This window comes from Corvus cornix, chromosome 2 (genome assembly GCF_000738735.6).
Source record: "Corvus cornix cornix isolate S_Up_H32 chromosome 2, ASM73873v5, whole genome shotgun sequence".
NCBI lineage: Eukaryota > Metazoa > Chordata > Aves > Passeriformes > Corvidae > Corvus > Corvus cornix.
In genome coordinates, this window is record NC_046333.1 from 40510433 (window position 1) to 40537404 (window position 26972).

The 26972-nt window shown below is 41.0% G+C and overlaps 1 protein-coding gene across 10 annotated transcripts in view; it reads right to left on the reverse strand.

Annotated features, from left to right (window-relative positions):
- The window catches only part of RARB (retinoic acid receptor beta), a 323955-nt gene that overhangs the window by 186068 nt on the left and 110915 nt on the right, over window positions 1-26972 (reverse strand). For all 10 annotated transcript variants that reach the window (XM_039548240.1, XM_039548239.1, XM_039548244.1 and 7 more), the window contains one exon: window positions 7317-7817. In XM_039548240.1, the coding sequence (XP_039404174.1) occupies window positions 7317-7494 (178 nt within the window). In that variant the 5' untranslated portion in view covers window positions 7495-7817. The remainder of the gene's footprint in view (window positions 1-7316; window positions 7818-26972) is intronic.

Sequence of the window (26972 nt, forward strand, 5' to 3'; positions counted from 1 at the left end):
TAAAGAAGGAAAATCTTACCAAGGCCAGCACTGAAGCAAAACAAAAAGCCCATTTTAGATCACACACAAAAAAAGGTATTTACAAAATCCCCCCCAATCCACACAGTGACCTGCACAGCAACGTGACTGAATGGAAACTCTCCACATAGTTAAAATGACATGATTAGATGCTAAACATACCACTTCAGACAGAAAGCTGGAAAATCAAAAGCTTATGTTTACTTTTAGTATCATAAATTATCACAGTATTAGCAATTTCAGAAGACTGCAGCTATTGACTTGTATTGGAAACACATTGAAATAACTTTGGGTGCTGCCACCTTGCCAAACCCCAAAGCCTGGCATTACATTCCTTTTGAACATATAGTGGGTGCTTCATCTGTGATGGATGATCCGACACCAAACACACCATCACCGGGTGGAGGGGCAGCAGAGGAGTCACCCCGAATGAGCCAACAGTGGGGGATTAGAACAAGCCCTTCACTCTTCATTCCTGATGTCCCCAATACTGGGAGCTACTGGGTTTTATTTTTGTTGAGCCAGAGCAGAGGAAAAGGTCATTTGCAATATTCCACGGAAACATATTTCCAGCCTTAAGTAACAAGGCATTTTGTTGGGGAATTTCCTTGCTTTGGGGCCCATAAAGAGGGAAGGAGCAATTCTCTGACAGCTCCTATTTGGCTTCAAACGCCAGGCTCCTTCAGACTATGGCATGCACCGAGCCATTATGGAGCACATGCCAGTATTGCACCACACACTTTCCCCGCCAGAGAAGAAAATTTCTAAATTTGGCTTCCTCCCAGGAAGCAAATTCCTGTCCATACACACCCAGATTGATTTCTCACAGATGAGCATGCTGCCCACTAAAATCTGATGTGCACTGCATCCACAGGGTGCTGAGGACCCACCTCGGCAGGGCAGTGGTGTGGCAGGAATTGCCAGCTGCACCAAGTAGAGAGGAGCTCCTGGTTTATTTGAAAGTGGCAATACTGAAAAAAAAGCTCTAGCATGAAAAAGCAAGTTTAAATTTTCGGTAGTTTCAAATCCACTAAAATCTGAAGATGACAATGTAACATAGTTTTAATAATCGGAGCGTGGATGGTTTCAAGCTGCACAAAGAGCTCCACCAGGAAAAAATCCACAACATGACAAAAAGGAAGAAATGAAAAGAAATGGTGGTTTCCAGGGTCACAAATGGTATCTGCAGAGGATCATCTGGACATTGCTCCTCAGACTTGCCAGCGTGAGGCAACATTGGCTGGGGCTAAGAAATCTGAGATTCATGTTCTGTTTATCCCCCTCCTCCTGAATGCAAACACATGTTCTGTCTTTCCAATAAAGATGGACAACACATGCACCAAGTAGGTACATTGAAAGTCATCTGCTAATTGCAGATACATGTAAATGACCACACAGCAAGCTTTCCCAGGGAGACAAGACTGGGAAAATGGAGACGGCTACACTAAGATTAGAACGTAAGAAAAAAACTCAACAACATAATCAAACAAGGTTGATTCATGTATTTTTTCCTAATTCAGTATAACTATTATACTACTTTAGACAATTCCAGAGAGCCAAAGAGTGATGAGGGTTGGGTTTTTTTTTCAGTCCATTACAGATAGCACTTGCCTCAGTAACTATGCCAATGGAAGAAAATCCATCATATACTAACCATACTCCAATCTCCAACAGGAATATTCCCCATTTTGTGAAGTAAAGTGAGATGTGGGAGTTCTTGACCTTCTAAGTAATTAAGGGAAACAGAGACATTCTTGTTTTTATTAGAGACACACTAAACTATTTGAAAATAATTTGAATAGCTGGAGAATTAGTGTATTTGCCTGCTCATGAGTAGTGCAGATAGTTTAGAGTTCTCTTGGGGGCAACACATCGTAATGAATATCTGCTATTCATATTTAATGCAATCTGCCAAAGAGTGCTTTTGGGAGGACTTTCTGTGTCAATATAATGATTAACAACAGGACTGGAAAAGTAAATGAATTCCTGCAACGGGTGGGGCTGGCAAAAATATCTTTCAGTACTATACCAGTTACACTGGATTTAACCGTACTTTTTAATGACACCACTGGAAAATCCATTTCCCGGGGGGGGTGGGGGGGGGGTGGCGGTGTGGAAAGCAAGCAATCTTTAAGATGAAGTTCAAGTAGTTAATAATTGCATTAATGGAAGGAAAAACAATTCCAGCAAAAAACAATGCCCAAAACAACAATCTGCCTGTCCTGAGCATGTCTGAAACGCCTGATATGTAATACTGGCTACTAAATAAAATAATTAGCATTTACATAGCACAACCCAGAAATAATGTTGTAGGTACTTCTTTGTCTGCCTCTTTGAGTTCCTCAGTTGATTTTACTTTCCATACATTTTCTCATATTTCAAAGACTTACATAAAACAGAACATGAAGTCCTTTATTCTTTACAATACACTTTTAAAACACCCCAGACAGAAAAGAATGGAAAAGCTTGGCTAAAATACGAGTAACCTTAATATGGAATTTTCTCCATGGCATCCCAACAGTCCTCTAAATAACACACTCAGATTACTTTTTTCCAAGCAATCTGGATGAAGCAACCTTACTAAGTTTATATAAATTCCAGGACATGCTTGTATCAGACTGACTGCTCTTCCCTGTCCCCTTACCAAGCTACTCCTATTCCTCCCTTGCAATAAATGGAAGGGAGGACATCAAGGATTCAAAGGCTCATGTTGGCAGCCTGAGGACCAAGATGTGGGGCAGGGGTCAGAGGTAGAATATAGGATTGCTCCCATCGAATGCCATAGGCTACACAAATCACCTCATTCAAGCAGATGCTCAGTCCAAGCAGAAAGGGAACAATTGCCAAACAAAGTGTTTTATTATTTAGTGACTCCCACTGTGATTATTGTCCAGACCCTTTTTTAATTTGATCTAGGATACACTCAGGGATTCCTTTCATCACAGCATTAGCTCAGATTAAGCTTTTTCCTCCAGCTCACACCAACTGGCTTTGTTATGTAGCGGTCTCTACCCATGTTAAACTAATTCTGTAAATCTCATTCTGCTGAAGTGATGTTACAGGAACCAGCCTTGCAAAGATACTCTACAAACAAGCAGCAGGACTTCATCTTCCCCATGCTGAGATTTGCTTGTGAAACTGCAACATCGCTGTGTGCCTTGCAGTTCCATCAGCCATAACATAAAGGCAGCACTTTCCTCACCAGTTTTCAACTCCCTGGATATACTACAGTAATCTGTACAGCTTTTACATACCTTCCTTCTCAACTTTCAGGTGGTGATTCACTTGGTTAGGGGTGTTTCTTGTAGTCTGGGGGTTTTCTAAGACTTAATTTTTATAACTAATCTTTTTCTATAAATTAAAATGTGCTGTTACAGCCACAACAGATGTTTTATAAAGAAGGTAAACTCTTCTAAAGCTGGTATCCTCATGTTGTGACAGCTGCCTCACTGATCTCTGGCAGCAGCATTAGGTCTCATGATGGCCAGATGGGTCCTGGCCCTTCTTCCAGGGCTGATGGAGAGCAATGTCACTCAGATACCAGAATTGCCTGTGTGACCGCTACTCACCTGAACCTAAGGTGTTTTTACTTTAATAAAATGTCAAGTAATGATATTTGCCCGTATTTACTTACTCCTTCCCCAAATATTTCACAAGTGTTCCCTTATTTTCCTATTGCAAACATGTCTCTGCAGGACTTTTGCCCATTTCCCATAGCTGCTCCCAGTCTGGCAAAGAACTGAACTCTCTTGGTCTACAACAGACTGGTGCATGACCCAAAAAGCACAAGAATGTCCCCAGTTTTGCCTTCTCTCACCATTTCTAAATGAGCTAAGCAGTAATCTCCTGAAACCGTCTCTGCTGTGTAGAAGAAATTCCTCATTCATTAATGTGGACAGGGAAGCCTGCACGCCACCTGATCTCAGGAGTGAAGATGTCTGCTCTGTGCTCCACGGGGTAATACAGCTGTAGGTAAATCAATCGGACTTCACAAAAGTAACGATCTTCTTGACCGTGGTCTCGTTCGGTGCTAATGCATCGTTCACATACCCATAAAAGTGGGTTTTTTCATCTTCTGACCTCTCTAGCACTGCGACCAGACCTCCAATTATTAAGTATTTTGCACTATGTATCTCAGTATAAAAACAGAAGCCGAGTCACAGGTCACAGAGGCAACAGCATTATTAACATCAATGAAACTAAATCACTCCATCCTGAGCGTTTATGGTAAGCCCCTTGTGCTCATACAATTCATGTGTCTAAGATGTACTCTTGTCTGTTTAATGGGACTGGAGATACCTACCCCAACTGTAGATTAAGATAACTTAATGCAACTTGATATAAGGCTATTCTGCCATCATTAAAAGTTTAAAACCAAAACAGAACAAAATAACACAAGACACTAATACAAAAGCTCAAATGGCGCTAACTTTGAACAAAAGCTGTAGAATGGCATTGTTTTAAAAAGATTAAAGAGATCTTTATAACCTTCCTGTTATGTAAAATCATTTCTATTGGATTCTACACGCATGAAAAGAATCTGGAAGATAAACAGTACAATAGCTTTAAGCATGTAAAGAGCACTGGTTTGGCCAAACTTTAATTTTTTCAGGTCTTTGCAAGAGAGTTCTACATTATTCCATCACACAGTATAAATTCTAACTTTAATAGAGCCAATCAATCATACTGACTTTGGCCTATGGGTGGCTTCATTGTGAAAACAAACAAATAAACAAACAAAATCTACAATGAAGAACAGAACCCTGAAATACAACCTAAAGCTCAACCTGCATGCTTCCAAGAACTTGTCTCTATAAATCCAGTGATAGAAACCTTAAGCTCCAGAATCAGAAGTCCACAGACAGAGAGTTGACACCACAGGTATGAAAACAAAGTAGTACAAACCAGAAGAGTCAACCTGCAGCGGACTGTGTCTTAAAAGAAATTCTCATTCAAGTCATCCTCTGTCCTATCTTGCCAACTTTAGCTGGTATTTGCAAACACTATTGCCCTGAGCTATGCACAACAGCTGCCAGGCTTTTGTGCTCAGTCAGAGAGCCAGTGCTGCAAAGCACCTCAACAAAAATACTGACCTGAAAATGCTGGGACCAGGGCATAAAGACACAAACCCCAAGATTCAGAAGTAGCCACTTATTTTGCATATTGACAGAAATTCATACTAAGCACTACTTTTCTGAGAGGCTGAGCACTGACTGGTTTATTAATCATTAATAATGCATCAGCAACACAGTCTTAACTCCACAGGAATAATTCATAGAAAAGAAAAACTCTGCATTGCTGCGCCATATAATTTTGATATTTACCAATGTATGCCTCAGAAAACATTCCCACTTACTAATAAAACTATTTCTTCAACAGGTGCGTATTCCTGAAGTAGTGCAGGATAAATTCAGAATGGTAACCTGATAATCAACCAGGATAATTTCTGACAGGACTGGAAAATTGAAGTTACTTGTAGACCTTCTGGCTGTTTTGTTTTTCATCTCCAGTAAAGATAAACACCCTGCAATAGAACAGGGCAAATAAATACCTGACCCAATTATACTTCTTCACATGTGTGACTGGATGAAAACTGTCCACACAAATGGAAAACAAACAAACAAACAAATAAAGAAACAAAACCCCTACCAGTATATGGTCTTGAATACTTCAAGACTGCCCAGCATTCCAGCATGTGTACTTGAGACGTGAAGCCACAATTAGTATCAAGCAGCACAAAACATACAACTTAACTCTTCAGAAGTATTGTCTTCACTGTGATTTCCCATTTAAGTTCGGAGCTGAAACTTTGTGAGATTTCTGTTGAAAGATGTATCAGGGACAAGCCTCCTTTTCCTTTAGTAGAAAGTGCATTGTTCCACACATGTGCTGTTCAGTCAAGACTTCTCATATCCAACAGCCACAGTAATGTATTTAGACAAGCACCTTCAACAACAAACTGATCTGCAAAGCTGTATACATCTGGGTTTCCTGGGTGATAAATACATTAGTCACCCACTGCAAAGACCTCCAGAGAGGTATCATGTCTAAGTGATCCCACTTAAAAAGTTTATACCTGGGACAGCTTTGTTTGGAGCCACTTAAACATACATAAAACTAAGACCAAGCAGAAAGCATGCTTGTCATAAGGCAATGAAAAAGCCTTGCCCAGCTAATATCCTCAGCAGTGCCGCATGTAGAACTGTCCCGGTTTCAGCTGGGAGAATTAATTTTCTTCCTAGAAGCAGGTAGAGAGCTGTGGGTTTGGAATTGAGTATGAGAATAATGTTGATAGCAACAACTAAAGCATCACTGTGTTAAGTAGTGTTTACTGTAAGTCAAGGGCTTTTTAGTTTTCCATGCTCTGCCACTGAGGAGGTGCACAAGGAGCTGGGAGGGAGCACAGCCAGGACAGCTGACCCGAATTGGCCCAAGGGATATTCCATGAGGTAAAGTGCCATCCCCAGTATATAAACTGGGGGGAGTTGGCCAGGAGCTGCCAATGGCTGCTCATGGACTGGCTGGGCATCTGTCAGCAGGTGGTGAGCAACTGCAGTGAGCATCTCTTGTCTCTCCTGGGTTTTACTTCTCTCTCTCTTTTTGTTGTCTCCCTTTCCATTACAATTATTCTTATATTTTATTTCAATTATTAACTTGTTCTTATCTCAAACCATGGGTTTTACCTTTTTCCCCCCCGATACTCTTCCTCATCCCACTGTGGGGGAAAGGGGATGTGAGCAAGCAGCTGTGCGATAGTTGGTTGCTATCTGGGGTTAAACCACAACAGAAACTCAACCACAGACTCCAGGGCTCATTCTGCAGCCACAGGTAGCTCACAGCTACCAGCTGTCCTCTGGGCTGCTCTTCAGAAGCTGCACAGGAAGAAAGCAGTTACTTATGGAAGAAAACTAAAGCAGTATTAATAACTGTGCAGCTTAAGAGAATTCTATACTGAGGAATCATTGCCATTCACGAATACAAAAAGGTCAATTTTTCTTTAAAAGCAACATTGGATTCTGCAGCTAATATAATAATGCAGGATATACCAAAATGCATAGCAGGTTTTTGTCACTCTTGGTTTCAATAGCTTTGGTAAGCCATACAGTTGCCTGTTTATTTTTACAAAAACAAGAAGAAGTGAAAATGGTATTTCAAAACAAATGCATGCTCTTTGCCCAAGTAAAATACATCATAGATGAACAACTGCAATTACTCTTGGTATAATTTCAGAATGAACACGATCAGTTCTCTATTAGAGGAGAGCTGGCCAATAAAAGGTATTAATACCAAGCACTTACTTGCAGGTGATGGGGTGCTGCATCCACTAGTTGGTGGGTGACTCTGGAGTCCATGGAGGGAAGGTAGTGACAGTCCACCAATGACGGGAGGAAAAAGTAAGGGATATGGTGCTGCTGGATAGTGAGTCATACGTCCATTCACGGCCGGTACCGGACATGTGCGGCTACTGGTTGTCATGTTAACACCTCACAGTGGACAAATGTTATGTTGCATCACTCCAGGCCAGACAATTAAATACCTCAAACTGTGAATGACGAGGGCTGTCAAGCCTGAAAGTACAGCTTGAGCTGGATTGTGGGATGATGGAAAGGTAATTCACTAGATCAGGTCCATCCTATATTTCATCACTGCTTCCTACTGTTCTCCCTTCTAGGACATTCTTGCTCTGGAGACCGTGGGTAGAAAGACTTCTTACTCTGGTATCAGGGTGCAGTTCAGTTGCTTATGCAAATGTTTCTCTGGAAGCACAGTTGCTCTGTACAGATGTGTACTGTGAAAGTCTGGGGGAAGAAAACAATATACTGATTATAATATACATATTTTTTTAAACATGCACATAGAAAAAGCTTTTTTCCCACTGTAACTTTTGTTAAGTTACCATTTATTTATCAGTATCCCATGAGATTGAACACCCATTAAGTTGATTTCCCTGCACAATCTCCTACCCCAAAAGCAATTTCTGGTGTGACGTAGTCATGTTGTGAAAACTTCCAGATTTAAAACCAACGTATCAATAATTACCTGAAATATTGATGCTGGGGGAGGAAAAAAAAATCAACTTCTAAAAAATTTCCATGTATGTAAAAGCTTTCAGTGTCCCCCTAAAAGCTATAAAACAAATGGCACTGAGGAGGCTCTCAACTTCCCTCATTGCCATGGCTCAGGCAGGGCACTGAGGCATGTGTCTGAGGATGATCTTGGGTTGGACTGTTAAAGCAGTAATTGGTTTAACAATGACTGTTTTTACAAGGAATAGTTAGTTTATCTTATTATCACTTAGGAGACACCTTACTGATCGTTCTCTCTTTTTTTTCTTTTTTTGAGAGGTAGGGGGAACTGCCCAAACAAAGAAGCACCTATTATTTCATAATCTGGGTGAGTAACATGACTCAATACACTGCTCCTGTGCTGTGGTAGGGAACTTGCTTGTTCTCATGACCACCATCTTCAAAGTCATCCAGAGCTACACACACCTTCCTCAGTGTTTCACCCAAATGGCTGCCACCTTTCAAGGGGTCCTCATTTTCTCAGGCTCTGTACTGAAAGCCCCAGGCTGAGAACAGGACGCGTCTTGTGATACTCTCACCCATGAAATTTGCTCCTGCCATAGCAGTTCAAGTCTGCATATGGCTGGAGCATATAGCAAATAGCATCTGCATATAGCAAATGGCTGGTGGTCTCTGAATCAACCTGCTGGGGCAATGCTACTGGTGTCTTAGAGATACTGTACTGGGAAGGCTGCAACTGCTCTGTATTGCAAACACTGCTCCTGTGTACTCATGCAGTACTCCAAGCAACAGCCGGTGAGTGCTGCAGCTGAGCATCACCCTGCACGAAGAGTTTACTCATCTCCTCCAACACATGCTGTAAAAGAAAGACAGTGGGAGCCACAGAGCAAACTCAGCCACCCAAGAGTAAGGCAATCCATGGCTGCCTAAAGCTTTGTTTCCTGAAACAATGTACTACACTCTTGCATCTGCCACAGTCAGTGATCACTAACCACATCCACCACTACACAGCACTTTTATCTGTAATTCTTTGAAATTATAGCCTGAAACCAAAGGCAAGAGGATTTTTGGGTGGGAAAATAAAGGAGCAGTGCAATGATGTGTCAAGGTCACAAAGCAAAACTGATGCCAGAGGAGGAAAACTGTGACAATGCAACACTGACTATCACTACTGCTACTCAGTGCACCAGTTGTCAGTAAGAATTCAAATGAGCAAGGAGGAAAAAGAAAAAACCCAATTCAGATGCATATGTTTGCCTGTCAGAGAGCAGCAGAGTGTTTCTGCTCTGTGTGGAATACCAGCAAAGGTTACCAGCTGTGCATGTTTTCAGACAGCAGCTTCTGCCGAGTGCAGCCTGCTTGGGTATAACTGAAATGTAGCTTGTAAGTATTTGATAACTGTGTAAATTATGCACAAAATGCCTTTAATGCCAGTAGAAGCAAACGTATGCAGAGATGAGGCTGTAAGAAGGGGACATAGCAAGCTAAGGCATAGCTGCTGGTCAAGCTGAGCTCAAGGACCTGCCTGGAGACCAGCAAAACCAGGCAGACCTTGGGAGGCAGCCCCAGCCGCTAAAATACATCGACAACACAAAATGAGATGAACCATCGCTGGTGCCTGTTTTACCCAGCTAAGGCTTTACGAAGCTTAAGAGACAAGGAAAGTCAAGTATCAAAGGAACACGCAAAATTCTATAAAGCAATTCCATAGAAGCTGGCAAAAATACTACACTTTTAAGTGTTTGCAAAAAAAAGAACAGGAGAGGGATGCTAATGAATACCAGCCCTAAAAATGTGTGCATTAAATTAAACACAGAACAAGGTCATCTATTTTTAAGTGATGTAGGGCTTTGGAAACAAAATTCATCTTATAAAACTATCTAATACCTTCAATTATATTCCTATTAGCCAGAAAAATGCAGAGCTCATCATAACTTCAAAACGTTCCCAGAACAACATCAGATCTATTTGCATATTTAAGTGAAAAGTATTCAGAAAAAAAGCAACTCCTTCAGGACAGAGGGGAAAAAAGGCACTCAGGAAAACTGCTTGGTCACTTCTTCATTACTGAAGGAACATGATCTGTGATGAAGCTGGTGATGACAGAACACAGCAGTGTTATACCTCCTCAGTATCAAATACATATATTTACAGTGCCCAAAATAGGTTATAATCCTATAGTTTTGCATGCTTATAATTTTACGTGAGATATAGTTATAAACTGAAATTACTACATGAAAGTAAGTTTTTCTTGCCTTACTCAAAAATCACCTTCCTTTCACCACTCACGGCCAGAAATTTCCTGCAGATAGCTGTGCTGGAGATAAGCCTTCAGAACTTGCTCCTCTTCAGAGTTCTTCAGAAATTTACTTTCTATAGGCATGATACTCTAAACAGTGTATCATTTGACCCCAAGTAGCGTCCCTTGGGAGCACCAGGTTGTTCACACGGCTGAACATTTATGCGATGGTCAAGGAGCAAACTGTAGGCAGACGTCTACGTATCAGCAACTCCAGCTTCTTGTAAAGGAACAAATGCCACTCATATTCTGTGGTTATCAAGGGACTTCAAGTCACCAGCTCTGGTAACAGAGATTACAGACCCATCACTTTCATCACTGCACAGCAGAGGACATCCCAAAGTAGAAACTGCTGCAGGACAGGAAACCCAACAATCAGTTGTTCCCATTCACACTAGTTCCATGAAACAACTCCCAGGATCCATTTCACTTTCACCAGACAGACACATTCATGCCCCTGAACTCATTGATGAGAACCTAGCACTGGACATCAGCCACAGATGTCTAGGCTGCATGTGATTCCAAGGTGAAAACATCTCTTTTGCCTAACTAAACCTGTACCATAGCTCAAAACACTGTACGGATGTCAGTTTTGTGAAGGAGATTTTCCTTTGTTGTCACTTGCCATGGTAAATACCCCACAGCTGACAAGCTTACCCTAAATGGGTCAGGAAGAGCCAGCTACCACAGCTGAGGACTTACCAAGAAGGAACAAGCTAAACTGACTGCAGAGTCACCTGGATGGTAGATGACCACCCATTCATGTGATGCAAGAGCACAGATTTCTGCCCTGGAGGCAGAAGGCAAAATTCTCAAAAAATGGCTGTCATAAGGCACTTCAGAGCATCTCCTCAGCATACGATGAAAATCCTCTTCCATAGACCTCTCCTTAGTGACTGTTCATGAGTACAAGGCCCTTAGAACAAGCAGTATGGAAAAGGATCATACAGAAAAGTTCCTTTGAAGGTTCACCAAGAGATGATCACACTATGCACTACTCTGCATTGAACAGCAGCCAATGACTCTTCTTTGACAGAACATATGCCTCCTCCTCTTTGGTTTTTACAGGCCTTTTATTGACTTGACTTCAGTGATAAAGCAGATGGCCACAGGGGAAGGAGGTTACAGTAGCTCTAGTGCAGAGCAGAATATTTATCAGCTGCAGTTAATGCAGCAGGTGTATCTGTCTCTTCTGCATTTCTTCTCAGTGTTTGCACAGCTGAGAAGAAATTTAAAACTACAAATTTTCACATATAAGCTCCAAATTTTACTGGATAAACAGTAACCCAACTTTCCTTATTGTCTCTTAATTTCCTATGCATTTTGCACAGGCTCGACTACAGAAAATAGCTTTGCTCTTCAGACATCCGTCAGTTCTCCTAAAATATATTAAATGTATTGAGCCTCATTCATTATATTGCTGTTTAGCTTCCATTTGGTAACAATATTTGGTATTACTGTAACATAACTCATCCTTCTGAATTTTTCACTTGTATAAGATTTATTTGAATTCCTAAAATCCTTTTGCTTTATAGGTGACTTTGATGCACATCAACAGCTGGACAGGCAAGAAGCCAAGGCAGGAGGCTTGGCCAATTGTTCTGTGTCAGTAGGAAGGTTACACTCTGTCCTCCCTTTTACCAACAACACCCCAATTCCACATTCCTCTTCTTCCCCTCTCACTATCCATAGCAGGGAATTAAGTTGTCAGTATCGCAAGTAAAGCAGAATTTTTGCTTTTTTTTTCTTCCCTCACTTCTGAAAAGGTCAGTGGGGAGTTCTGCCCTACGTATGGCAATGTTTGAAATTCAGCAGTCATTTTAAGATATCCAAGATGTAGCACCCAGAAAACCTCTAAGCTGAATTTGCCATCCCTACACCCTTCTGCCATAGCAAACTGCTGTTGCTCTTCCTTTACAACTGGGGGAGGAAACCAGGAATGCAGGAGAGGCATCCCAACACGAGGACACGTTCTGCAGAGAGCCGGGCGCTTGGGAATTTGCTTCTCCAAGCCCTCGGTCTGCAGCATTGCTGCCCCCGAAGTTTCCAGGGTCACAGAGGAAGTCTCTTCTAAGTTCATTTCCCATTTTCCTGCCAATGCCAAACCCCCGCCCCTCCCTTAAATCTTAGGCTAAAACAGGAACCTCTGGACTGGGAGGGCAGCCTGGACAGTAAGACAGGAGAGGCAAGTTGCTCTTCTCAGAGACACAAAAACAATTTCAGAGAAATTTTGCATATAAAACCTTTCAACAACATATTACATGTTTTTCTCAAGGGACAGAGCCGGTGGAGTTCTTATTTATTAGGTGGCTTCAAGACACATTCTAATGCTGTTTTCAAAACAAGTCAAGTTTTGAGAACCCTTACTGTATTTAATGTATAGTTTGTATTGAAATCCCTGATTATGCATATGCTTTCTATTATGCTGGCTGATGGTGTTGCATTCAGCGGTACTGAATAATTCAGCAGATTTAGCACGACTCAAGTGTAAATCAGTCAGATCCAGTAACACGATAACCACACTGCCTTTAAACTCTTAAAAATGCATGGAAACTTTTATTTCATAAAGAGGCGTACTGTGTTCTGCACCAGTTCTCACTGACTGTGAGATGTTGCATTTTTGTTTTCATGGCTATCCAACAAGATTTAATTAAACAATAAACTAGTTACCGTGGCAGAAGTAAAAAAAAAAAAAAAAAAAGCCTTTGGAGTGTTATGTTTCCTTTATTAGCATAGTGATGTGAAACTAAACAGAAAAAGCAATCTAATAACAAACATTCCTTTGAGAAGGGCTCTGGGAGCAAAAGGACATCCACTTATTGTTCAGCCCATCCCATTGGTCCATATACGGCAATAAAGGTACAATAGAAGGAAACAGGAAACAGACTGGCACATCTGCATTATCTTATTAGAGGCTAATGGATATCTGAGAGGAACATGCATCTGATGCTGAATAGTCTGTACCAATCTCCGAAGCAATTACTCTTAATTAGTGGATTCTGTTTATAGATGGAACTTAGTGTACCCTTTTGTATCAAAGAGATGCAGGCATCTGGAGAGAGATATGTTTTTCTTAAAGGGAAAGCACTGCAGCACAATGTGAGGGTTGGGCTATTTTTTGGTTAAGGATGGGTTTGTTTTTTTTTTTTTTTTTTGCAAATAAAAGCTCTCTGAAGCATAACATACTCTACTGTATTATTAATCAAAAGAGCATGCTGGTTTAAAAAAAAGTAAAGGGGGAAAAAAGACCATACTCTTAATCTCAAACTCTGAAAGTAAACACAGAAAGCTAATACTTGCATATGAATTATATGACAAAAACCACTTTGATGATAAGCAAATAAACAACTGAACCTAAAATTTCCAACCACTGGCCAAAAAGCTTAAAATAGCAGCTTAAGTCAGAAGAACAACATCTGCATTTTGTATCTGCCAAGTCTGCAGCCAAAAAAAGTAAACCACTCTATATGACCAGATGCATGAATAAAAAAGCAAATGCATGAAACAGAACTTCAAAGTCAGATAATTGAAAAGCAGATCTGTAGCTCTTACATCCTATAACCACAATTGTCATATATTTTCAACTATAGGTGCAAGACTTATGGAAAGAAGGAAGATAAATTGTTGTAATAGAATTAAGACACTCTTACTATGACACTTTTCCTGAATCTTGGTATGCAAGATAGCTGCCTGCTGGGGGACTGTGAATTCCTTTTTGTCATAAAGCTGACACTTGCAAAATGGGTTTCTGTTTTATTTGGGGGTTTTCTCCCCTGACATTGTTAAGAGATAATTAATATAATTAATGCAATTGTTGTTTATTTGAAAATCCTATTGGGAAGTATAAAAAGGAGGGGGGAAAAGCTTCTTTCTCCCTAAGCAGCTATGCTTCGAATTGCCTGCATTGCAAACACACGCTGATATATGCCTGAAAAAGAGCAAATCTAAATCTGAAAGGGGAAAAGGGAAAAAAAAAAGTGAGACACAATGACATCCATTTATTTACACACCATACAACAGTACCCTGCTGTGCCAACTATTGATTTTAGTAGAACTGAGAGTCCATGTTGGAGAGGAGCAGCAGCTGTGAGTACATAGCTTGAATCCTCATATGGGAACAATACTCCATAAGCAGAATAACCTATTTCAGCCAACCTTCATGTATAACAACTAACATTAAAAACACACAGAGCTTACATTTCAAAAGCTGAAAGGCATCATGGTTATTTGCTCTGCAAAGCTTCAGGGGAGTTATTAATTTATTTGGGCTAACACAACCAAGAGGTGTGAAGGATTGGAAATCCATGCTTCACATGTCTCTTATTTTACAGAGATGTTAATTCTGTTCTATACTAACCATATTTAAGATCCTGCCACTGCATCAGGCAATTTCTCATCTTCTCCTGTTGTCTGCTGTTTTAAAGGGCTGTTTGTAACTGAGATGTGGGGTGGTTGGGTTTCTGGGGGGTTTCTTTTGTGGGGGGAAGGGGGCAGGGGATTGGTTGTTGCTTTTTTTTTTTTTTTTTTACAGCTATCTGCATTTCATGTTTCTTTCATTACTCAGCAGTTGCCAAAACTATACTGAGAAGTAAAGATAAATGGTTGGGTCAGGTGATGGGGTTAACAATTTACTGTGTGTACTGCCCCGAGAGCCAGATATAGTAGAATTGGCTCATGTTTATGTACAGGATGAGAAGTTGATTTCCTGTGCAGTGGCTTTCAATCACCTCTGTAAGGGACTCTCTTGCACTTTTCTGCAGAGAATTCAAAGGGCTCTGAATACATTTTGTGCTGGTATATAGGACACTCTGCTTTGTAACTAAATGCATTCCTTACTTACTCTGTCACATTCAAAAAATCCTGAAGGACAGTAAAGAAAAAAAGTTCTCTTTCATCTATGGAAACCGAAGGAAAGGTAGCTGAGCTTCCTGCTCCCTGAGTTTTAAGTGAACTTGTACACTCACTACACTGCCCAAATTTAAAAGCTATTTCTTAATGCTTAAAACTGTTCTTTCAATGGAATTCAACACTTCTGTTCTTGCACTGTCATCTCTGTTGTTCCTTATTAACATTTCCAAGGATGTAAAACAGTAACTCCATACTAAGAATATCCTTCATGAGAGACTATCCCATGTCCTACAGAGGTTTAGGAAATCAGAGATTTGCCAGACCAAAGCTGCGGGGCTTTTCTGCAGACCAAACCTGTTTCCTTGTTTCTGCCCATCCACAAAACTCAAAAGAAAAAACACATCCCTTCTCTCAAACACAATTCAGATGACCCACAATTTAAACAGCACAGGGTAGTTAGCAAAAAAACAGCTCTTAAAAAGTAGGTAGGTGCCTCAAGTCACATAGAACCAGAAACTCCAGTATGAAGCTTTTCCCACTCAAGGTGCTGTGCCTATTGCTTTAGTTCTCTGTCCACATTTTCTCTGCAGGTGTCCTGTGTTCTTGCACAGTTTCTCCCTACAGTTCAGAAAAATGAGATTGGATTTAGCAATCCAAATTATCCTTTACTGTCCTATGTGTCCAATCAGATTTTTTTGTTCGTAGCTGCTTTTATGCAAGATGGCAACCACAAAGATGAGATACGATTGCTGGCAGGACTAAAGAACCTATCTCTTGGGCTCCCCCCTCATCATCAAGTCAAAGAAGGGAAAAAGAACCACAGGTAACAAAGGTAAGTTGCAACGAGCACCAATACACTTCTAGGATTTGGAAAGATTTACACAGGCTAACAGGTAGCACCTTAAACTGACAGCATATTCAACTATCCATGATCCTCACCCATGAAGGAAAGGTACCATCTCCAGTTAAGTTCAGAATGGAACATGCTCCCTGTCCAGCAAAAAAAAAATCTTCCTCTAAAGTCTCCTTAACTGGCAATTAATTGGTCTTTCCCCTTGCCTACAAGGCACCACAAGATAGCATCACATGGATTCCCAGCCAAAGCAAGCTTTTGTGAGAAGAGCTCTTGGAAAGAGACGGGAGGCCAAGGGAAGGGAGACTGAGTAAGCAAGAAAAACCACATCCTGCTGCCTATGTTCAGTAATGTCATACAGTATTATGGGATGTGCAGACATTTACAAGTATGCCAATCGCTTCCCAAGTGGCGTTACAGCGAGGAGGAGTGAGGAATCCATCTGAAGCCTCCCCAGCATGCTCTCAGAATGCTCATCCTTAACTTTCTAGCTGATGAGAAACGTGTCATGGTGACCAACAGCAAATACAGCACTTAACATCACTGCAACTACTAAAAAGGTCTTATACTAGCTGTTTATAACTTTTAAGAGGCCTCCGAGATCAGTAAGAGGGGGTCAAGTGATGTTATTGTTCTGGTGACAGACGGAAGATCCCTAGTAAATGATTGTGGCCGGGGAGTTATTAAAAGAACGGAGTACTTCATCAGCTCAGAAGCTGAAGAGGAAAGCAGCTTTGGAGGGCGGTTCCTTGACAGAAGAGTACATTTCTTTGGGAGGCCAACGGTCTACAGCCAGAACATGCACTGCAGAAACAGGATGACAAGAGATACTTTCTTAAGGAGAGCACGAAGACAGGCAACACCAGTGACAACTTTTACTGGTACTGGTCTCAAAACCCCAATCAGTGAAGCCAGGAGTCAAGGAAAATGATTCATCAAATGCTCTATGAGTGGTGGGTGCAGAAAACATTAGTTTTGATGGCTGTGCTTTATCTGAACATCCACGTAGGTGATGTAAATTTGCCATAGGGTTATGTTGGGAAGGATCAGGGCAATTTAGACCTGCAGCCTTTGCTGTTAGTTTCTTGAATTGCTAGAGATGACTGTCCCAGCACAGAAGCAAGTCTCATCTCTCTGTTCAGACTTAGAGGTATCTTTCTGAGAAGACCACCACAATAAAGCAAAGCAGCACATCCTCTCCCTGCCCGAGGTCATTTGAGTAGTCTTCCTCTGCATGGGCCCATACAGGATATCTTTAGTGCCACTAAGGATGGAACCGTGTAGTTAGATTTATCCAGCCTGGATGTCTAGCCACAACTGCAAATATTGTCATTAGACTTGCTTTCATCACCAAATTAAGGCAGAAAATGCTCAACATATTTAATTTCTACTTTGTTCAGTATCTGGACAACCAGTAAATACAGATCCTTTTGTGCCCCGCTATGGCACAGATGTGCTGCCTGGAAAGGCACTGAAGGGTCAGTATGTGATCTTCGCACACTGTGCAAAGAAGCAAACAGAGTTCAACAGTCACTGAGATAAAAAAAAATATGAGAGTAAAATTCTGTTTAATTTGGAAAACATGCACTACAGCAGAAGGTTCTGCCTCAGCTCAGCACACTTCACTTTATAAGCCACACAAAGAAGCATCCTGCAAGAATCCACTTAACTGCAAAGAAAAATTCTGCTATCTGGAGTAATCTAAACTCATTGTTAGGATGAGCATGTGGATTCACGCAAAAAATGAGTAATGTTTATTCAGGAGGCTGTCTGAGAAACCTGAAAGAGGATTTTGTAGGGGTTGTGCCTGAATTGTGAAATAATGTAGACTTCCCAATCCCCCAAGATCTGGGAGGCAAGACACTATGCTCAGGAGGTAGGTTCAATCTGTTAGCAGTCCAGTTTTCTGCACCACAAGGCTGGAAGTTCTATTTCCTCTGAGCTAGAGGAGTTTGCATCCCTGCTGCACCCATTTGTCAAGTGAGGACGGTCATCCAAGTGGAACGGGGAAAAAGAGGGTTCAAGCACTGGTTGTGAACTTTGTTTGTGAAGACTAGTCTGTTGGACTAGAGGTGCATCTATCATCTTAATATCATGGAGGTGTGGACGCTGTGCTAACACAAAATAACTTAACACACATAATTTATCACCTTTTGTTATATATGTCAAGTCTAGTAGTCTGTCTGCTGAAAGGTTCTGCAATTCCTCTGAGTTATTAGAGTCTTCTGTCCTACTTTACCCAGAAGACGACATTTCTGCTGTCTACGTCAGGCTCCTGAACCTTCACTTATTACATATCACAAGTTCCAATATATTCCCAGTAAGACTCCCTGAGGGTCAGCAGAATATGCCAGAGGGCTGGTGGAGATTATGAACATCTATTTTAAAACCTCTGTTCTCTGTAGCTCCCTGTCACAGGAACAATAGGGTAGCAAAATTAGGAACAAGCACAGCCATTAACTAGGAGGGGACAAAGCCATAGCATGGATCACAGAACAAAAATAGCATTTTTATTGTCAATATTTTGCTTAACAGGGAGCCAATAAAGCAATTGCAAAATGCTAATAATACACTGAGATAACACTGCACATGTAAGCACCTTCAGAGCCATCCTCTGAATCATCTGAAAATGTTGCAAAAACCTTATCAGTCAGGTCATAAGGACAGAGGTGCAATAATCAATCACTGTAGCCACAAAACCAGCACATCTTTTCCACATTCTAACATGCAGAAGATCTATATCCCAGAATTGTCTGCTAGAGGTGCTGGACAGATGGATTACATTGTCAGAAAGACCAACATGAACTATGACCTTACATTTCACATCCAAAAGCAACTACGAGGAACCTAAGCGCTGACAAAATTCAAGGAGACTTGTGTCATGCCCGCCAGTCTGCAAGGCAGGACTTCTGATACAACACAAAGGTATTCTTGCAGAGTAAGCAAGTGTGTGAATTAACTGCACAGCAATCATTCCCAACAAGCCCTTTTCTGAAAGGATCTTTCCACTGGTAAATGCAAGACAACTTTCCTGCTTCTATGAGCTGAGAAACCAGCCTGAATTACTTCATGTTCACTGTGCAGAAAGAAGTTGATGCAGACTCTAAGGAATGGAGACAGGTAATACACCACCATACAGCACTTAGACCTGCCCAAACCTGCCATCATATTTAAATATTTCAGCTATAACTTGGATCAAACACTTATCAGGGCAGCATTTAGCTTCTGAATGTATTGGGATCACTAATCTTTCAGCTTCACGGGCAAAGTAATCTATTAAAATAATGAATTTTGAAAACATTTAAGAAAGTAACAGTGAGCATTTTCATAATTAGGTCATGAGATGTGGGTTAAGAGCAAAGCTCTCAAAAACATTTCAAATCCCCAGGAGATGCTAAACTTGGCTAACAGTGCCAAAGATGACTCCTCCTGTGGAAAGACAGTGTGGTTCACGCAGGGCTTCTTCCAACAAGCCTCCAACCAATTCTGAATCACCACAAGCAGAACAACAGCAAGGATACTCAGCCTTGGCAACAAGATGCTCATTTCTGCAACCTCCAACCCACACACATCAATAAATGTAAGCCAGTAAGAGAAGCAATGCTCTCAAAGCTCCCAGCAGCACCTTTACCCCCACGACAGCAGTCAAGCTCAGTGTGCTGCTGAGTATAAGCCAGACCCATCTCCTGGTACTGACAGCACCATCTCTGCAGCAGTAACCCATCCTTCATCTGTGCTTACCAGGCTGTGCAGTCTGAGCCACTTTGCCAGGTACTCTGCATTTATTGTCTAAAAAACATATATCCAGAGCCAGATAGCTGGGCAGGTGTGCATTCCATACCACTCGTTATGTGTCTGGTAACTGCCCTTCCCCACTATAGCAGAATGATCTTACCAAGGCTCTTCCTGCATGATTTTCAGGACAGCAGCACTTCACAAGTCAGTGGACCAATGCACTACAAAGAACACAGAGGAGTGAGAAGCCTGAAAGCCCAGCTGGGTGCCCAAGGCTGATAAGACAATCTGATTTAACCACGCAAATACCAGCAGCCAAGTAGAGCATGTCTTGGAATTGGGAACATCAAACCAGACATGTCACAACAAAGAGTGCTTTTCTAACAGCACCTGAAGTTCCTTCAACAGATGCACATTAGGTGAGCAAATTAATTAATCCCCAAGGAAAAAAAAAAGAAAAGAAAAAGAAAAAAGAAAAAAGAAAAAAGAAAAAAGAAAAAAGAAAAAAGAAAAAAAAAAAACCACAAACCAAAACAGGATCTCGGTTACTGAGATAAAGCCATTCAAAATCCACTCATGTCTTTTGTGATTATAATCAGGCCAAAAAATCACTAAGCGGAATAGTCCACTCAGAGATGGCTGGAAGATACATGTTGGTTCAAGCACATCCCTCAGTATTATTCCAACTGCATCCTCTTTCCAGCTAATGGTGTCTGTGCCAACTGAGAGTCAGGCAGTTGTCCATTACACAGGGTCTCAGAGAGCACCATATGCTAAAGCAAATCCAAAGTAAGCAGAAAAAACCAATTCGTTTCCTCAAAACGACACACAAGCAAGAGAATGCAATAAAGATGCCAGCTAATGGAAATAATCTCTCAAAATAAGTGACATCTGTAAAGGCTGTCACTTCCTTTATATAAGCCACAGTTCTTAAAGATATTCCACCCATATGGCTCTCCAATTCTCAATGTGGAGTCCATCACTATGGGGACTGAGAGATGAAGAGAATCATGTTGCTCCACACTTCATATCCAAGTTTATGAGGGAGAGGGGAAGGAACCGCAAGTGGGAAGAAAAATGACCGTGCTGGGTACAGTCACTGTTGCTTCATTTGATGGCAAATGTGAAGATCCCCCTTTCATCAATGCCAAGCTTGTGTTGCACTGTCAGAGTTCCACAGTGACAAAAGCCTGAAAAAAACCACCTCAGCCTATATAAATAATTATTTAAAGTGAAAAGTGACCAAATTGTGTAGAATACTTCAATATTCATGGACATATTACAAGCAACATACCTGACTGAATGACACATGAAAGAATATTCCAAGAAAAATGATGCAGAGCTCTAACATAGAAAGAGATGGAAGAGATTTTGAAGATCATTAAGAAAAAGCACCCTGTGGAACATTATTTCGTATAAATAGCTGCCTTTGCAACATGGACCAGATCTCATATTCATGCAGCCACTCTGCCCGTTTTTGCCAGACAAAACCACATGGGGATTTTTTAATAGTATACATCAGAAATCAGGAGATATACTCCTGCAGTAATAATGGGAGTCCAGGTGTTAAAGAAAACCATAAGATCTCCTCCCTTCTAGCACACTTTCTAATCACAGTAATATGCCTAGACTAGAGTTTTACCATGTGTGAGCTATGACAACTTTTTCCTCCACGTGTTTGAACAGTAATGATGGGACTTAACAATAATAAAAAAAGAGTCAGGTGTATTGTCTTTATTATAAGAGTATAAGGTGTTTGAAACAGAAAGAAATATCTGTTCTCTTGTACAAAGAGGAATGTAAAAACGTAGCCTCTGCATGTCTGATCTAAGCATCAAAGACTAAATGCCTAGAAGTAGAATAATACGAACATTTGAGAAATGCTATAAGTGAGAACATAAATTCCATCCTAGCATTTGATTTAGTGATAATCCTCCAAAACCAGTTCTGCATCTGATAAATACAGGTTTAAGATCCAGTTGTTGACACATGGTAAGGAAATGAAACACATTCTCCCTATATGAAGTTCACATTTTTCTGGGTGAAACAAAGCACAGTTGTACCTCGTGTCTCTAAGGCAGCTTTTAAAGCAATAAGGAGAACTGAAAGGCATCTACATGCAGCAGTTTTATCTGACGTGCTAAAAGGATCTCAGTTAAATAGCCTGACTGTCACATCCACTCTTAAGCCTTTGAAAAATAAGGAAATCCAATTTAAGATTTAAGCAACAAACCCAAGACACACAGTTCCTTGGCATTACAACTCTGCTTCACATATCTCACTTCAGAGGTAGGTCAGTTTCTCACTGCATCTCTTCAGCTCAAGCAAAATAAAAAGAGCTTTAACAGAAATGAGTGAAGGTAGGAAGTTTGGTTCACTAGAACATCACCGTTCATTATTAATAACAACCACAATAATAATACACGCTCCTTTAAGAAATTCTCCACTTTTGAAGAAGAAATAGAAACATTAACAGGTCTGGCCAGTGGCAATGAAGGGACCCAGCTCATATCCTTCTGGATAGAACCCATCATTTACGCATGTACCAGCCAACCAAGACTTTGTCCCTTAATTTTTAAAAGCACGTAATTCTAAATAATTATGTTGCTCAGTGGTCCTGAGTACTACTGAACTCATCAAATGCATCAAATGGGAAGCTAAATTTTATAATTTAAAACATGCATACACATAAAAAGGGAGAGGGAGGAAAAAAAAAGAGTTTTTCAAACAACATACAAAATTACATAGCAACAGTGTAAAAGCTTCTGAACAATTTCCTTTCCCTTGCCTCCAATGGAGGGTTTATTCCAGAGAGACAACCCTCAGCAGACAAAGCCTGCTTTTAAACATAGGAACACAGGAATTGCTATACTGGGTCAGATTAATAGTACATTTAGTTCAGTAACCTCTTATTTGACAGCAGCCAGAATCAGATGCTTTAGGGAAAGGATGAAGAAATCTCTAGGAGAGCAATTACAGAAAAAACTTTCCCATAAAATTTCTTTCCAGCTCACATCATCTACTGGATGGCTTATGCCCTGTAACAGGAGATTTTCTTCTCGTCTTTTTGTTTGTTTTTGCTAGCCTGAATAATACAAATACCACTAAATAATACCCCAAGCACTGTGGATATCTTCTCTATCTATAGCCCATATGTTTTTAATCCTCAAAATTGTTGGCCCTAGCAGAATTGAGAGTCACAGAGTTTCAACATCACCAGCTCGCTGTTTAAAATAATATTCTGCTCATAACTCATGTTTTCCCTGGGTAATCCTGTGTGGTGATAGCACCCAGTATACCACAGTAAAAGAAAAGTTAAGTGGATTTAACTCACCTTCTTCAAGATTCCCTTCTGGTCTGCTCTTCTCAACACAGTTTACTGCAGTGACTTTTAAGAAAGCAGCCTGGAGAAGGCAGAAATGCCTCCAAAATTCCTTCCCCCATAGCAAATGTTTCAGGTTTCCTTCAGAACAAATATTAGTTCCTTTGTCAAATTTACTTGTTCATCTTAATTGCTAGTATACACTTCTTCAAATGTCACCCTTCCAGTTAACAACTTCCTTAGATTTCAGGACAAACACTTTTCAGGGCAGGAAAAAAAATTGATTCTTGAATAAGTCAAGAGTAGCAAGTCATTTTTCTAATTAAGGAATTGACTTTCTACTAAGATTGTACTAGAATTATCTGTATAGTCACTTCCATGTTAAAACCCTAGGTAAATATTAGTAAAGAAACAATTACATCAATTAATAATAGCAGCTGACAGCTAAACACTACCAAGAGGGCTCCATTCTCTCCTGAGGCAAACACAATGCCAGATTCCAAATGAAGGCAGAAGGGGAATAATACGGACCCAAGCTGTCCAAAACCTGTATTTGCATCTGCAAGTAAACACTTGAACTCTGTAAACACCAAGCCATTACCAGTCTGCTCGCCATGCTCTCAACCAGGCCACAGCAAACAGCTAATGGGAAAGCTCCAGGCAAGCAGGGATACTCTGCCTCTCTGGCAGCGTGCCCCATCCATTGACCTCTGGTTGGCTTTAGGGTCACTTGGGATTCATCCACGCTGGCTGAAGACTGTCGGCTGCCTCCAGGATTTCTGGAGAAGGTTGAGCATTTGCAATTTTTCCTAATATATTCATGTTGTCCATGTCCATACGTCTTCATCTGCAAGTCAGCTCAAGCATGGAAACGACTAGAGCATGAGCAAGTATTAGACTAAATTATTTCAGCAATCACATTACTTTCGGTAGGCTGCCTTTTGCCAAACCAAAGCATCTGCAGCTCAGAAATGTAACTTCTAAATTTAAAAACTTTGCAAAAAAGTGAACCAGTTCACACAGATCTGGACGGCGACAATCCTCCAAAAGTTATTGCTGTGGATAACACCAGCATAAGCAAATCAGCCCTCTGAAATCACTTCAGGCAGAATACCTGAACAAGGAAAGCCTACATGGGGTCATTTTTCTTAATTTTCATTTTTGAACAACTTTTTAAACATTCATTTAAATAAAAATGAAAATAAACAAACATTCATAAGCAAAAATTCACACACAGTGTGAGTATCATACATCAAGGCTTCCCAGTCTCATTTAAAATTACATTCTCCCATTCAATTCCACCTGTCTCTAGTCAAAGGACACAGCAGAAATGCCAAGAGTCTGGTCACAGTTTGAGGAATTGAAAGAGGAATTGAATGCACAGAAACAGCCACTGATGGAGAGCTGGGAAGTCTCCCACTTGTATCTCCCTCATCTCTTACTGCAGGCCTTCCGAACAAATTCAGTGAAAGGAAGCCATCACATAGGCAGATAAAAAAGGAAACCAGGTTTATATCCAGGGGCCAGCTCATACTCTCAGGTGATCTGCCCCTCACAATTCCTCATGGGTATAAAAAGCAAATACCATCACCCATCAGACAGAACAGGGAAACAGTGCTCCTGATCCCACCACAGCTGCTCAAAGTGTCTTATGTACAAAGCAAGATGGAATAAAATGGACGCATTCAGGATTTTACGACTCTCACTATAATGCTTTTCTTTATTATTCACAGGATTTAGGAGAAGCTTACCCCACCATCAAGGAGAGTCAGAGGCTCAAAATAACAGAGTTGCACTAGCTTCAAAGTGAAAAAAAGAAACTATAAATCAACCAGCTTAACTGGTATGTCTCTAAAAGGGAGAACGTGTAAGAAGAAAGCTCAAAAATATTAGAAACCACTTCTGAGCACTGTCAAGCTGACTGAAATCTTAAGAGTTTGGGGGGAAAAAAAAGGAAAGTGTTGTGACAAGTAATCTAAACAAATGTTAAAAGTGAAGTTTGACAAAGATGAAATATCTGCCAAACACCCAAAACATAAATGAAACTGCCATTCAGCCAGGGCCAAATAAAACAAGATGCAGCCAGGCACTTTCTGACAGAACAGTAAGGGCATTGTTAGGTCTTCTTATAGACCTCCTTTCTTCATGCAAAAAAAAAACAAACCAGGAGGGTAAAAAAAAAGGCACACCACTATGTGGCAAAGTGTGCCTCCACTTCAGTGCACACCTCAGGCTCTCTGTTTATCTGTGAAAGAATGGGGGGGTTCTCCATGCTTTCTGCTGAGCACTGGGGTGCTGCAACTGCTGGAGGTTTCCAAGGACCAGAGCAGGAGGAGATGTTGAAAGATGACAGGGAAAGTCCAGCAGGAGGAAGGAGAGAGTTTGGGGGAGCGGTAAGCTCATCTGAAACATTTAGCAAGATTTTACACCTATTTGGTTTCAAAGGCTAATTAGCATTTTGAATAAAGGGCCTCTTCACTAAACAAGTAAACACCTCATCCTTCCAGGGACTGCCAAAAATCAAAGTTACCAAATGAACATATACAAGGTCTTTAAACTTCTAATGAACAATAAAACTATTTTCCCCATAAATTTCCAAATAAAGAAGCATAATACAGCACAGAGAGTACAATGCCAAAAAAAACCCAACCCAGAAAAACCCAGCTCATAAACTCTGCAGGTTTTCTGAACAGTATTTTGATCTTTCCAGAAAGGAACAGTAAAAGCAGCTTATTCCCCACTACAAGCTTCATTTTAGGATCAAAAGGATAGCGAAGTACATACATTTAATTAGCAGGGAGAATACAAAAGCCCATTAATGGAAAAATGGAAAACAAAACACAATCTGGAAACAAAAATACACTATAAATGTTACAGACAGACACTGGTGTGTGTTCCTCTGTTCATGGCAACAGTTCAGGAAGAGTAACTTCTGAAAGCAGCATGCTGACTTCCAACTCACAGCTTTTCAGGATATTCACCCTTCTGTGACTGCTTAACATGATCTCCTCTATTTATAGTGACTTTTTTTGCAACTGTTATCGTACGGTTATTAAAATGAACAGGCAGAGTCACAGAAACACCGCAGCAACCAATGCCAGTGACTGAATAAAAGACACTACTTCAGCCCACGCTTTTGCTTGTAACTTGGGCAGCTTCGAGATTTTTGTTGGCAGCATCCTCTGTGCAGGTCAGGAGAGCCCAGGAGCAACGCTTCAAGTGTGTGCTGTGGCTGCCCCAGGGATGTAAGCCATAGTATGACCCCTACTTAAAGCAGCAGAGGTGTTAGCGCAGAGCACCCACTTCCACGTCTGGCCTCCTTGACCACCCAAACCAGTGGAGTCATAGGGTGGTGAGGGCTCACACCAACCCAGGGCTGCTCCTGGGAACAATAGCAATTGTGCCCTAGTTCAACTGCAGCCTTCAAGCAGCAGGGTCCCTAGGATACACTGGAGCCTCCCTGCCCTAAAGCACCCACCCACCCAGAGGAGCTCTGCTGAGAAGCAGATCTCTCATGGCCACCTCCCGTGTGAGCAGCCCTGCAAACCCATTCCACCTCGCCACACTAACTACAGCTGAGATACAGCACCTAGACTTGCAAAATTTTCTCTGAGTGCACATACATACACAGCCATGCTGTTTTGTGAGAGGGTTTATGTCCTCAGACACAAAGAATTCATCACTTTAGCCTTGGCCTGCATTATAGCTATTCCCTCACAAGTGTCCCATGTGTTTCTATATAGGCTGGTTGTAGTTGCCATACATTTTAATTAATTCTACACATAAGAACTGCATTTTATACAAATGCATTTTTGCGGCTTCCAGTTCAGAACAGCCTTTAGTCAGACTTTAGAAGCTCAGCTCTGTCCT